The 11,871-nt window shown below is 42.4% G+C and overlaps 1 protein-coding gene across 1 annotated transcript; it reads left to right on the forward strand.

Annotated features, from left to right (window-relative positions):
* The first annotated feature begins 2,670 nt into the window (after positions 1-2,670).
* On the forward strand, positions 2,671-11,268 carry LOC131723217 (tripartite motif-containing protein 16-like). The gene is made up of 6 exons (XM_059016767.1): positions 2,671-3,312; positions 6,386-6,481; positions 6,642-6,875; positions 7,030-7,189; positions 7,500-7,565; positions 8,840-11,268. Exons 1-6 carry the CDS (start codon positions 2,725-2,727, stop codon positions 9,364-9,366), a joined length of 1,671 nt encoding a protein of 556 aa, XP_058872750.1. The 5' UTR covers positions 2,671-2,724; the 3' UTR covers positions 9,367-11,268.
* The last annotated feature ends 603 nt before the right edge of the window (positions 11,269-11,871 follow it).

Raw genomic sequence — 11,871 nt, forward strand, 5'->3', positions numbered from 1 at the left:
TGGCAATAATTAAGAACAGAAGAACAGACAGACCAAGTTTAAATGGGGATGTTTTAGTTATTTTTAAATTACTAGCTACACCTAAAGTTAAGACTGAATTCAGCATCTATAAACTAGTTGATCAGCTGGACTTGTTTGGGATGAACTGGGGTACAGAGGTGTGGTTTGTGAGGCTGAGGATGAAGAAATATGTTTGCATGTGAGATCCTTTTCTATGTACTGATTTGAATTATTTGAATATTCATTCCTTTGCAAAATATAACCAAAGCGATTATATGTACCACTGTATTAAAGTGAATAAAATTACCCAGAACATGTGAAGACCTTACTTTACCCCATTGAATTAAATACAAAGCAAATGATGCCATACAGTATGTAACCCAAGAGCCCTGACACCCCGGCAGTGCTATTGTAGTATAAACATCTGAGATCCGGGGCGAGCGATCCTGCCTTCCTCACAGCCAGCCTCGAGAGCCCCGCTCCCCGGCAGTGCTATTGTAGTATAAACATCTGAGATCCGGGGCGAGCGATCCTGCCTTCCTCACAGCCAGCCTCGAGAGCCCCGTGCCCCGGCAGTGCTATTGTAGTATAAACATCTGAGATCCGGGGCGAGCGATCCTGCCTTCCTCACAGCCAGCCTCGAGAGCCCCGTGCCCCGGCAGTGATATTGTAGTATAAACACCTGAGATCCAGGGCGAGCGATCCTGCCTGCCTCACAGCCAGCCTCGAGAGCCCCGTGCCCCGGCAGTGATATTGTAGTATAAACATCTGAGATCCAGGGCGAGCGATCCTGCCTTCCTCACAGCCAGCCTCGAGAGCCCCGTGCCCCGGCAGTGATATTGTATTATAAACATCTGAGATCCAGGGCGAGCGATCCTGCCTTCCTCACAGCCAGCCCCGAGAGCCCCGTGCCCCGGCAGTGATATTGTAGTATAAACACCTGAGATCCAGGGCGAGCGATCCTGCCTTCCTCACAGCCAGCCCCGAGAGCCCCGTGCCCCGGCAGTGATATTGTATTATAAACATCTGAGATCCAGGGCGAGCGATCCTGCCTTCCTCACAGCCAGCCTCGAGAGCCCCGTGCCCCGGCAGTGATATTGTATTATAAACATCTGAGATCCAGGGCGAGCGATCCTGCCTTCCTCACAGCCAGCCCCGAGAGCCCCGTGCCCCGGCAGTGATATTGTAGTATAAACACCTGAGATCCAGGGCGAGCGATCCTGCCTTCCTCACAGCCAGCCTCGAGAGCCCCATGCCCCGGCAGTGCTATTGTAGTATAAACATCTGAGATCCGGGGCGAGCGATCCTGCCTTCCTCACAGCCAGCCTCGAGAGCCCCGTGCCCCGGCAGTGCTATTGTAGTATAAACATCTGAGATCCGGGGCGAGCGATCCTGCCTTCCTCACAGCCAGCCTCGAGAGCCCCGTGCCCCGGCAGTGCTATTGTAGTATAAACACCTGAGATCCAGGGCGAGCGATCCTGCCTGCCTCACAGCCAGCCTCGAGAGCCCCGTGCCCCGGCAGTGATATTGTAGTATAAACATCTGAGATCCAGGGCGAGCGATCCTGCCTTCCTCACAGCCAGCCTCGAGAGCCCCGTGCCCCGGCAGTGATATTGTATTATAAACATCTGAGATCCAGGGCGAGCGATCCTGCCTTCCTCACAGCCAGCCCCGAGAGCCCCGTGCCCCGGCAGTGATATTGTAGTATAAACACCTGAGATCCAGGGCGAGCGATCCTGCCTTCCTCACAGCCAGCCCCGAGAGCCCCGTGCCCCGGCAGTGATATTGTATTATAAACATCTGAGATCCAGGGCGAGCGATCCTGCCTTCCTCACAGCCAGCCTCGAGAGCCCCGTGCCCCGGCAGTGATATTGTATTATAAACATCTGAGATCCAGGGCGAGCGATCCTGCCTTCCTCACAGCCAGCCCCGAGAGCCCCGTGCCCCGGCAGTGATATTGTAGTATAAACACCTGAGATCCAGGGCGAGCGATCCTGCCTTCCTCACAGCCAGCCTCGAGAGCCCCATGCCCCGGCAGTGCTATTGTAGTATAAACATCTGAGATCCGGGGCGAGCGATCCTGCCTTCCTCACAGCCAGCCTCGAGAGCCCCGTGCCCCGGCAGTGATATTGTAGTATAAACACCTGAGATACAGGGCGAGCGATCCTGCCTTCCTCACAGCCAGCCTCGAGAGCCCCGTGCCCCGGCAGTGATATTGTAGTATAAACACCTGAGATCCGGGGCGGCGATCCTGCCTTCCTCACAACCAGCCCTGATAGAACTGGGAATTGATTTTCAAAAGGAATTTGAAATTATTACTAATCGCAAAAAAATAAAGGAATTTAAAATAGAATTGGAATTGAAAAAAAGGAATTGACCCCAATGTTGAGCACAACCATAAACATAACTACAGGACGGGATTACTAATATTGTAGAGGATTTAGAAACATTTTGAAAGAATAAGCTGTGCTGAATCAATCTTTCATTCTTAAATGAGGGATGTAATGGAAAAAAGAGAGATAGGTGTGGAAGGGTTACTGCAACAGTCCCACTCACACCTCTCTCCTCCCCGCCCATCTCACACTGATTCAGCAGTTTCTGCTCAGCCTGCTTGTCTAAACTGGTCTTAGTGCAAAACCCTGCCTCTTAGAGCTTTACACAACACCAGGAAATCAGCACAGTTAAGTTTGTTTGTTGTGAAATCTCTGTCTCACTGCTGCAGAAATGGCAGAAGCAACTATTCTAGTAGCGCATGACCAGTTTAGCTGTCCAGTGTGTCTGGAGCTATTGAAGGACCCGGTCGCTATTCCATGTGGACACAGTTACTGTATGGGGTGTATTAAGAACTGCTGGGATCAGACTGATCATACAGGTGTCTACAGCTGCCCCCAGTGCAGAGAGACCTTTACCCCAAGGCCTGTTCTGCGCAGAAACAATGTTCTGGCTGAAGTTGTGGAGAAATTAAAGAAGACAGGACTCAATCCTCCTCCTGCTCAAAGTTATGCTGGACCTGGAGATGTGCCGTGTGATTTCTGCACTGGGAGAAAGTTCAAAGCTGTGAAATCCTGTTTGACGTGCCTGGCCTCTTTCTGTGAAACACACGTCAATCCACACTATGAGGGTGCTGCTTTCAAGAGGCACAAGCTGATGAATGCAATAGGAAATTTGGAGCAGAAGCTTTGTGCTGAACACCAAAAGGTTTTGGAGGTCTTCTGTAGAACGGATCAGATGTGTATTTGCTGGTTGTGTACAGACGAGGATCACAAGAGCCATGATACAGTCTCAGCTAAGAAAGAAAGGACAGGCAAACAGGTAAGGGTTTGAACCATTTCTTTGTAGCTGTCCTTGAAAATAAGAATTCCCAGGGATATTTAACATGTTTACTAGGTTATACAACTAGGTTAACATTAGATCAGATTACAATTTTATATTAAGAGCTATTTAAAGAGCTATAGGTTTTTTAATTTCTGTACCTAAACTATTATGTACTAAAATGATTTTCAGGGTGTCACTCCAGGAGCAGTCTCCCTGACACCTCCTCTCTAGACTTGGGTGGGATTAAAATTCCCTAAACTTGTTCCCTATTCCTTCCAGTGCTAGAGATTTTGGTTAACACACACAGTGATCCGAGATACATTTTTCCTTTTGTGCTTTTCTCACCCTGGTTAACACACACAGTCGTGAGGATCCTACAGCAACACACTCCTCCCCAGACATTCTGTATCCCTGCTTGTAGAACCAAGAAACTGGCTTTTCAGACCCCTTTTAAAGGCATCTGTCCAGGGCTAATTTATAATCAATTAATCAATTTACACCCAGCCACATTCCACATCTGGATTTGAATATGCCCTGCCATATCTAGCACAATCTTGATTATCAAAAACATTATTTACAATCAAACAAAAACACACTGTTTACATGTGCATGACCTCAGCCCTGCCTCACAGGGTAAGAAGGATTTGTTCAGCTATTTTGTGGTGCATTGGAATTTGTAGTGAAAAATAAGCATGATTTATATTCCTTGTGATTTTTATATGTGTCTTGCAACGGTTTCATTGTTTAAGATATTTTAGTTTATTTGGTAAAACTGTTTAAAAATAACATTCCTAGCAAAGTCAAGCACCTAATTTAGTGACACGTTTGCATCTATCTGCACTGGCAGAGCTGCTGTGCCCATGCCTTTAAAAGTGACACATACGCATCTATCTGCACTGGCAGAGCTGCTGTGCCCGTGCCTTTAAAAGTGACACATACACATCTATCTGCACTGGCAGAGCTGCTGTCCCCTTGCCTTTAAAAGTGACACATACGCATCTATCTGCACTGGCAGAGCTGCTGTGCCCGTGCCTTTAAAAGTGACACATACGCATCTATCTGCACTGGCAGAGCTGCTGTGCCCATGCCTTTAAAAGTGACACATACGCATCTATCTGCACTGGCAGAGCTGCTGTGCCCGTGCCTTTAAAAGTGACACATACGCATCTATCTGCACTGGCAGAGCTGCTGTGCCCGTGCCTTTAAAAGTGACACATACGCATCTATCTGCACTGGCAGAGCTGCTGTGCCCGTGCCACAGTGAGAGGTGTGTTTTTGGGAGGCTTGCTTGTACACTTAAAACATTTGATCTTTCAATTTATAACCATCATCTAGCTGAGAAGAATTGTTTTTATTGGTAAAGTGTATAATCTTTTATATATATATATAAAAATACATATATATATATATATATATATATATATATATATATATATATATATATATATATATATATTGTAACACAGCAGGGAGGGGGTTAATCCTCCCTGCATGGAAGAAAACATGTGCGAATGCACAGTTGTGTTAATTGTTAATTATCCCCTGCACCTGGTAATTATTGTTAAATTAGAGCCAGGTGCAGGGTATAAAAGAAAAGCAGCCAGTCTGTTCAGGGCTGCTGTGTGTAAAGCCCGCTTGCGAGTGTGTGCAGGTGTACCACGAGAGTGAAGGTTTGTGAAAACTGTGTTTATTTTGTTTGGTTTGTTTTACAGGGAAACAGCTTAGCTGTCCTGTTTTTAGTGTAGGTTCCAGTGTTTATGTTTAGTTAGCGCTCCGAAGGAGCTAGGTGTTTGTTTTTGGTTTGTATTTTGTTTCTGTTTGTATTATTAAAAGTGCGCGGAAGCGCTGAACCCCCAATTTCGGTGTCTGGGTCAATTTGTAAAGGGGCAATGAACCAAAAGTGGTGCAAGTTATCACAATATATCTTTTTTTTTTTTTTAATTATGAAGGCTCAATGTAAGTAAAGGGAATAACTCAAACCCAAATAGCTGAATTTGGTGTGTTAAAACACATTTTTACATGATTATAAAATATATGTTTAAGTTAATGTAAATGTAATAATCTATTTGGAATTGTTTGTTGAAATCGAACATTTTGTTTGACCACTCTAATAGTACCTTCTTTTGTTTGATCTCTTCCACAGTGAAATCCTTCTGGTCATGGGCGCATTATTCTGGCGTTTCTGTGTGTTTAGGCATTGTTTTTTTTGCATTTCACCACAATGTGCAATTCTGTTTTATATTCCACGAGTGTGTGAATCCTCCCTATTGAACTGTAATATAGCTTTAAATCCCACGAGCAAGAACAACCCTCCGATTCTAATTGTAATCTCATTTAAAATCTCACAAGCCTCTACAATCCTCCAATAGAAATGTAGGAATTTGCTGACAATCAGTATCAATGTGAGATGCAAGTCAGGAAGGAGGGGCATTGCCTGACTGTGCTGGGAAAGGGTTTTATTTTTTTATTTTATTTTTTTAGGTTTTAGGTTTTTTTATTGCATTTTTTTTATTGGGAAAGGGGTGAAGTCAGTGTGAATTGCATAACCCTTTCCAGTGTTTTTCCTGTGTTTATTGGGTATACACTGATTTCATTGTTTTGTATCAGGTCTGTTTTATCTGTGCTTACTGGTCAAAACCAAAAATCAAAAACCCTAAATATACATTAAAGAGAAAGTTGCTTCAGTTACCAAGGTGCTTGACAAAACAGATGTGTAATACATGCTAGATAAGCCATCATTCACTGTTACTAGCATGAAACAGTATCATCTAGTGGACAGTTACTGTGGATCAAATGTCCTTTTGTATTGCTGACACAAATTTTGTCTGATCTAGTCTGTGCTATAGATGTCTACGGCTTGCAAATGGAACTGAAGAGCAAATTCTATTTGAGAACCACTCAGAATTATTGCAAACATTGTAACGCGGAAAAGGGACAAGAAAAATATATATTTGCCCTCAAATTATTCTGTCAGTTTAATAGCAAACTTAAACAGGCCTGTGCTGGGTGTTACAGGATATCACTCAATGCCCCATCTGAAATGTCACTGTGTCACTGTTTTTCTACACAGAAGCAGCTGGGAGACACACAGACAGAAATACAACAGAGAATCCAGGAGAGAGTGAAAGTAGTGGAGGAGATGAAACAGGCTGTGGAGTCACTGAAAGTGGGTATTGACTATTATTATTATTATTATTATTATTATTATTATTAATAATAATAATAATAATAATAATAATAGCAAATGGACTGGAACACATCTGCAGAGTGATGTGTTTTTGATATCAATTCTAACCATGTCTCCTCTACTGTGTTCTTTCACTCAGAGATCTGCATGCATAGAAATAAAGGAAAGTGAGAAGATCTTTACTGAGCTGATCCGATCGATTGAGAAGATCCACACTGAGGTTATTGAGCTGATTGGAGATAACGAGAAAGTTGTAGTGAATCAGGCTGAAGGACTCATGAAGAAACTGGAGCAGGAGATTGCTGAGCTAAGGAGGAGAAACGCTGAGCTGAAACAGCTTTCAGAGACAGAGGATCACATCCATTTTTTACAGGTAACATCACTGCTTGTTAGAAAATCTCAAGTCCATAACTGGGACGGTTTCAGACAGACCTCTCCAATTGAATGAATCCTTGCTTTTCAACAGGAATGTTTTGGGCCCCATTCTGTTTCACTGAAAACTCATTTTCTCCACTTTCCTGTTGTAGAATTTCCAGTCTCTCTGTGCCCCTCCTGAAGCTGGAGACTTACCCAGCGTTACTGTCAATACAGACATTTCTTTTGGGGCTGTGAGAAAAGCTGTATCTGACCTTAAAGACCATATTGAGGACTTCTGCAAGAGGGAATTAGTCAAAATAACTAAAACAGGTTGGTGTGAAAAAGATTCCTTTGGTAGAGATTTTTCAAATAGGCCATGGCTTGAGGAGGGACAGGACTTGAAAGACATTGATAAAGACCTCTTGCAGATTGTTGGCTATATGAATATTGCCGATGTTTTATTTCAAATGATTTCCCCTGGTTGAAACACCCCACCTCAGTGACATCCCGAGTGATGATAGCAGGAAGGAGAGTTTCTAAAGACATTACATGAGAAAACAACACAATAGTATTCAAACAGAGACAGAGGGATTCACACATTAAAGAACACATTCTATGTTTCTCTTTTTTTTCTACTCAGTGAATGAAGTTGCAGTTGACAGTCTTCAGCCTCCAGAGCCAAGGAACAGAGCTGAGCTTATAAACTGTAAGTTTGTTTTCACTGAAACATTTGATTGAAAGACGTGTCTCTCCATTGTGAGAAGAGCTAACACTACAGAACATGGAGGGTTGGAGCTTGAGGGCAGCAATTATTATTATTATTTATTAGTAATTGTGAACCCATTAATCTACACTCCTCTCCAACTAGTATTGGGACAGATTCATACATGCAGAATGACTGGGGGAGGGGCATTTGTTGCCTGATTTTTCCACTCAGACCTTTCTCTCCCTAAATATCTTGGTATCCCTGAATAGATAATCATCCCATTGTTTAATACATGTACAATGCATGTGAAACCAGTTGTGGGGTAAAATGAACAGCTATCCCTCACAGTCATCCTGTGGTGGTAGTAAATGTATATTGCAGTATCACTGCATTTGTGGGATGGATTGCTCATTAAAATATTAGACAGATATTTGAAAAGTGGACGATATTCTATTGAAGATATTTAGTAAGCAAGGGGTCTGAGTGGGTAAAATGGCAACACATACCCTGTAGGAACATTAAGTGAACTATATTTTTATGCAAAGTTGCAGATGATTAGTACTAATTGAAGAAGTAAGAATTATACATCAAATCTATTGTTTATCAACCCTAAACATCACAGTCTAAATATACTTGTCTATAAAATAACAGGAAGCAGGCAGAAGGCAGCATGGAGGAGGGAGCAGGTGGGAGGGAGGAGGGAGGATGGAGCAGGGAGCATAGAGGAGCAGGGAGGAGGGAACAGAGAGGAGTGAGGAGGGAGCGTTGATGAGGGAGCAGGGAGGAGGGAGCATATAAGAGGAAGCATGGAGGAGAGAGGAGAGAGCATGGAGGATGGAGCATGTAGGAGGAAGGAATGAGCATATAGGAGGGAGCTGGGATTTTTTGGATGATATTCTATTCAGTATATTTAGTAAGCAAGGGGTCAGTCATTATGCATGTATTCTGCTTGCATGTTGGAGGGGCATATATAATATTTTACAATGCATATCATCATTACTTTGTGCATTGATTGCCAGCTGCAAAATGAATTCACACAAACTCACTCAAAATAATACAAAAAATTCTATTACTTCCTTCTGTACCTTTGTACTTCAATGCAGCTTCTGTTTTTAAGTTATAGCCTTATGTCAGAAACAGTCTTTATAAAAAGACTTTGCTATAATATGTATTTATCAGTGTGTATTTTTGTTGGTTCAGTACCATTCAAATCTAGTGGAGATTTTCTCAGTGATTTGACTTTCTAACCGTCTCTCCTCTACCTGTCCTGTCAGATTCATGTCAGCTCACACTGGACCCCAACACAGCATATAGAGAGATTTGTCTGTCTGAAGGGAACAGAAAGGTGACATGGGGAGAGATCCAGCGATATCCTGATCACCCAGAGAGATTTGACAGCTGGGAACAAGTGCTTTGCAGAGAGGGTTTGTCTGGGACTCGCTGTTACTGGGAGATTGAGTGGAGTGGGGGAGGGGCTTTTATAGGAGTCACATATAAAGGAATCAACAGGAAAGGAGGGGATGCTTCCTGTGGCCTTGGTTTCAATGACAAGTCCTGGAGTTTGTACTGCTCTGGTTCGAGTTACACTGCCTGGCACAATAACAATCAAACTGCAATAACTGCCCCCTGCTACCCCAGAATAGGAGTGTATCTGGACTTTAATGCTGGCACTCTGTCATTTTATGGAGTCTCTGACACAATGATGCTCTTGCACAGATTCAAAAACACATTCACTGAGCCGCTCTATCCTGGGTTTTGGATTGGTTCTGATTCCCCTGTAACAATCTGCCAGCTGAATTAGACTGTTTTGTATTTTAAGAAAACCTTTGTATTGAACTCCCTGTCTGTCCTCTCCACTACTTGGGGGAATGTTCAATCTAACACAACTTTGTATGAAAGTTAGGGGGTAAAATGGAGCCATGTGCAGAGTGAAACAAGGTGAATTATTTGTTTTTACACTGGGGCTGAGGCAGTCTCATTTTTACTGTTTAATCTCGGTCAGGTTAGTGTTTTTGTAATTGTAAACACTCACAACTGGACAGTTGTTTCAGCATAAAATGTTCAATAAGTCCTGAGTATTTATTGATTACAAACACATAAATAGCACCAAGTGGCAGACTTAGTTGGCATCTCTGCACAGTGCTAAAATTCCCACAGCAAGTACTGATAAGTATCTCGTAAGGTGATTGTAGCTCACTAAATAATTCCAGAATGTGTACCTATATTGCACTTCTAGTGGCTACATAGGTCTCAAATGTGCAGTTTTGAAAAACAGACGGGCAAGATTCTCAGAAAAACATGTTCTTGTTTTGAATGGGATTTTGTCTATCAAATGGATATTTATAGATATTTACAGTATCTATCTGAACTATTTGGGATTTAGGTAAATCTGGCAAATCTATAAATCCTGGGGCTTCATACATACCTTTATACGGGCAATTAATGGGTAAAAGATGCCTTTTCCTCATGCTATTTTTTCATTATTATTCTTTTATTGGATTTCTGGGGGTGTTTGGTTAATTACTCTAACAAGCACATAATTAGGTGCATTTGGTCTACTCGTTAGGCAGTTTAACATTTTTATTGTATTTTTAGTACTTATTTTAACAATAATGTGAGTGAAATATCATCACAAGAAAGAAGACATTTCCATGGATCTCACATGACTGAGATTCTTTCCTGTATTACACAGGATGTGAAACATTATTTCATTCAGTATCATGTATTTTATTGAACTTGTTTACTACATATTTGTACACTGTTACAATCCACTGTCACCATTATATTCTTACATTACATTGAATCTACCTGGCTTCATCTACTGCTTGAGGAGTAATAAATACTGAAGACTGCAACTTTATTTCCTTGAAGAAACCCACATTCCAATGAATTCAAACCAGCAAGGCAGTCTTATTAAACCCGGATTGAGATTGGTGACAGCAATCCTGCTATCATATCTGTGATCTGACAGGAGACTGATACTAATAGATGTGTTGTTTCTAATCACACAGTACATATATCCAATAGGTTTAATAAACAATACTGTACTTTATTTTTATTAGCTTGTTTGTCTCAGATGAAATCTAGATTCCAAGGGTCTGTGTTTGAGTGTATGTATGTGTGCATGTGTGTATGCAATTGTGAATGTATGTATGTGTATGTATGTATAAATGTGTGTATATATGTGTGTAAGTGAAGTCAGGTGTGTATTGTGAGACTGGGGGGAGGAAGAGAAATAAAAGGTAGTGCAGGAGGAGTTACAAAAGACTACATCCCCCAGATTGCCACAGGAGGGAGCCAGGATGAGTCACCTGGCTCCAATCTGTAATAATTATCAGTTATGCAATTAGCAGGCAGGTATATATCTTGCAACAATTGTAAGTTGCCCTGGATGAGGGCGTCTGCTAATAAATAAATAATAATAATAAAATATAAGACAGGACTAATGTTTGTTCAGGGCAGTCTCCAGTCTGTGTGAAGCAAGGCTGACTCGAAGAAGAAACCTGTGTTAAAAAGGTAGAATGAAGACCTTTTTGTTGTGTGTTTAGTTCAGAAAATTTTGTGTTAAAGTGTTGTTTTGACTGGTAATTGGCTTAGCTGTCCAATGGTGAGTAAGGGAATAGATGGAAAGTGTTTAGTGAGTGCTCCAAAATGGAGTTAGAATTTGTTTTCTGTTTGTTTTATTTTCCAATATTTCTGTACAATTTAATAAATCCTGCACAAAAGTGCTGAAAACTTTTAAATCCTGTGTCTGGGTGTGAACATGTGGGTTGCCGTGGGTAGTGATAGGGTGATGCAGGTGCTCCAAACAAGCACAAACACAGAGTTCACAGTTCATTTTCTTTCTTTTAATATCCTTGACTGGGTTTAAATGATAAAGCTGGCTCTACCCAACAATGGATATTGCCAGCGCCAAAAACAAGGGGTTGCAGTCCCCAAATAATAATCACAACACGCAGACACAACACGAACACAGACACGTCTCCGGACAATGAGTGCTCTCAGTGCAGGTGCGGTGCTGGTTAAGTGCAGGTGCGGTGAAGTCTGGGTGAATCACTGGCCCCAGGCTGCAGCTCCCAGATCCGTGCTTAATTAGTCTGGCAATGACAAAACACACACGGTTGCAAAACAAACCAAAACTCAACTCTCGCTCCAAACAGTCCTCATTTCCTCCCATCAACCACAACAAAGGAACAGATTACGGCGTCACGTCCCCCTAAAGTACCCTCAGCCCCGCCCCCTCCGATAGCTAGTTCAATCACGTCTCCTCCAATTCATGAATGAAACTTTGCTTACCGTACTAGGG

This window comes from Acipenser ruthenus, chromosome 53, assembly GCF_902713425.1.
Source record: "Acipenser ruthenus chromosome 53, fAciRut3.2 maternal haplotype, whole genome shotgun sequence".
In the NCBI taxonomy this organism is placed as follows: domain Eukaryota; kingdom Metazoa; phylum Chordata; class Actinopteri; order Acipenseriformes; family Acipenseridae; genus Acipenser; species Acipenser ruthenus.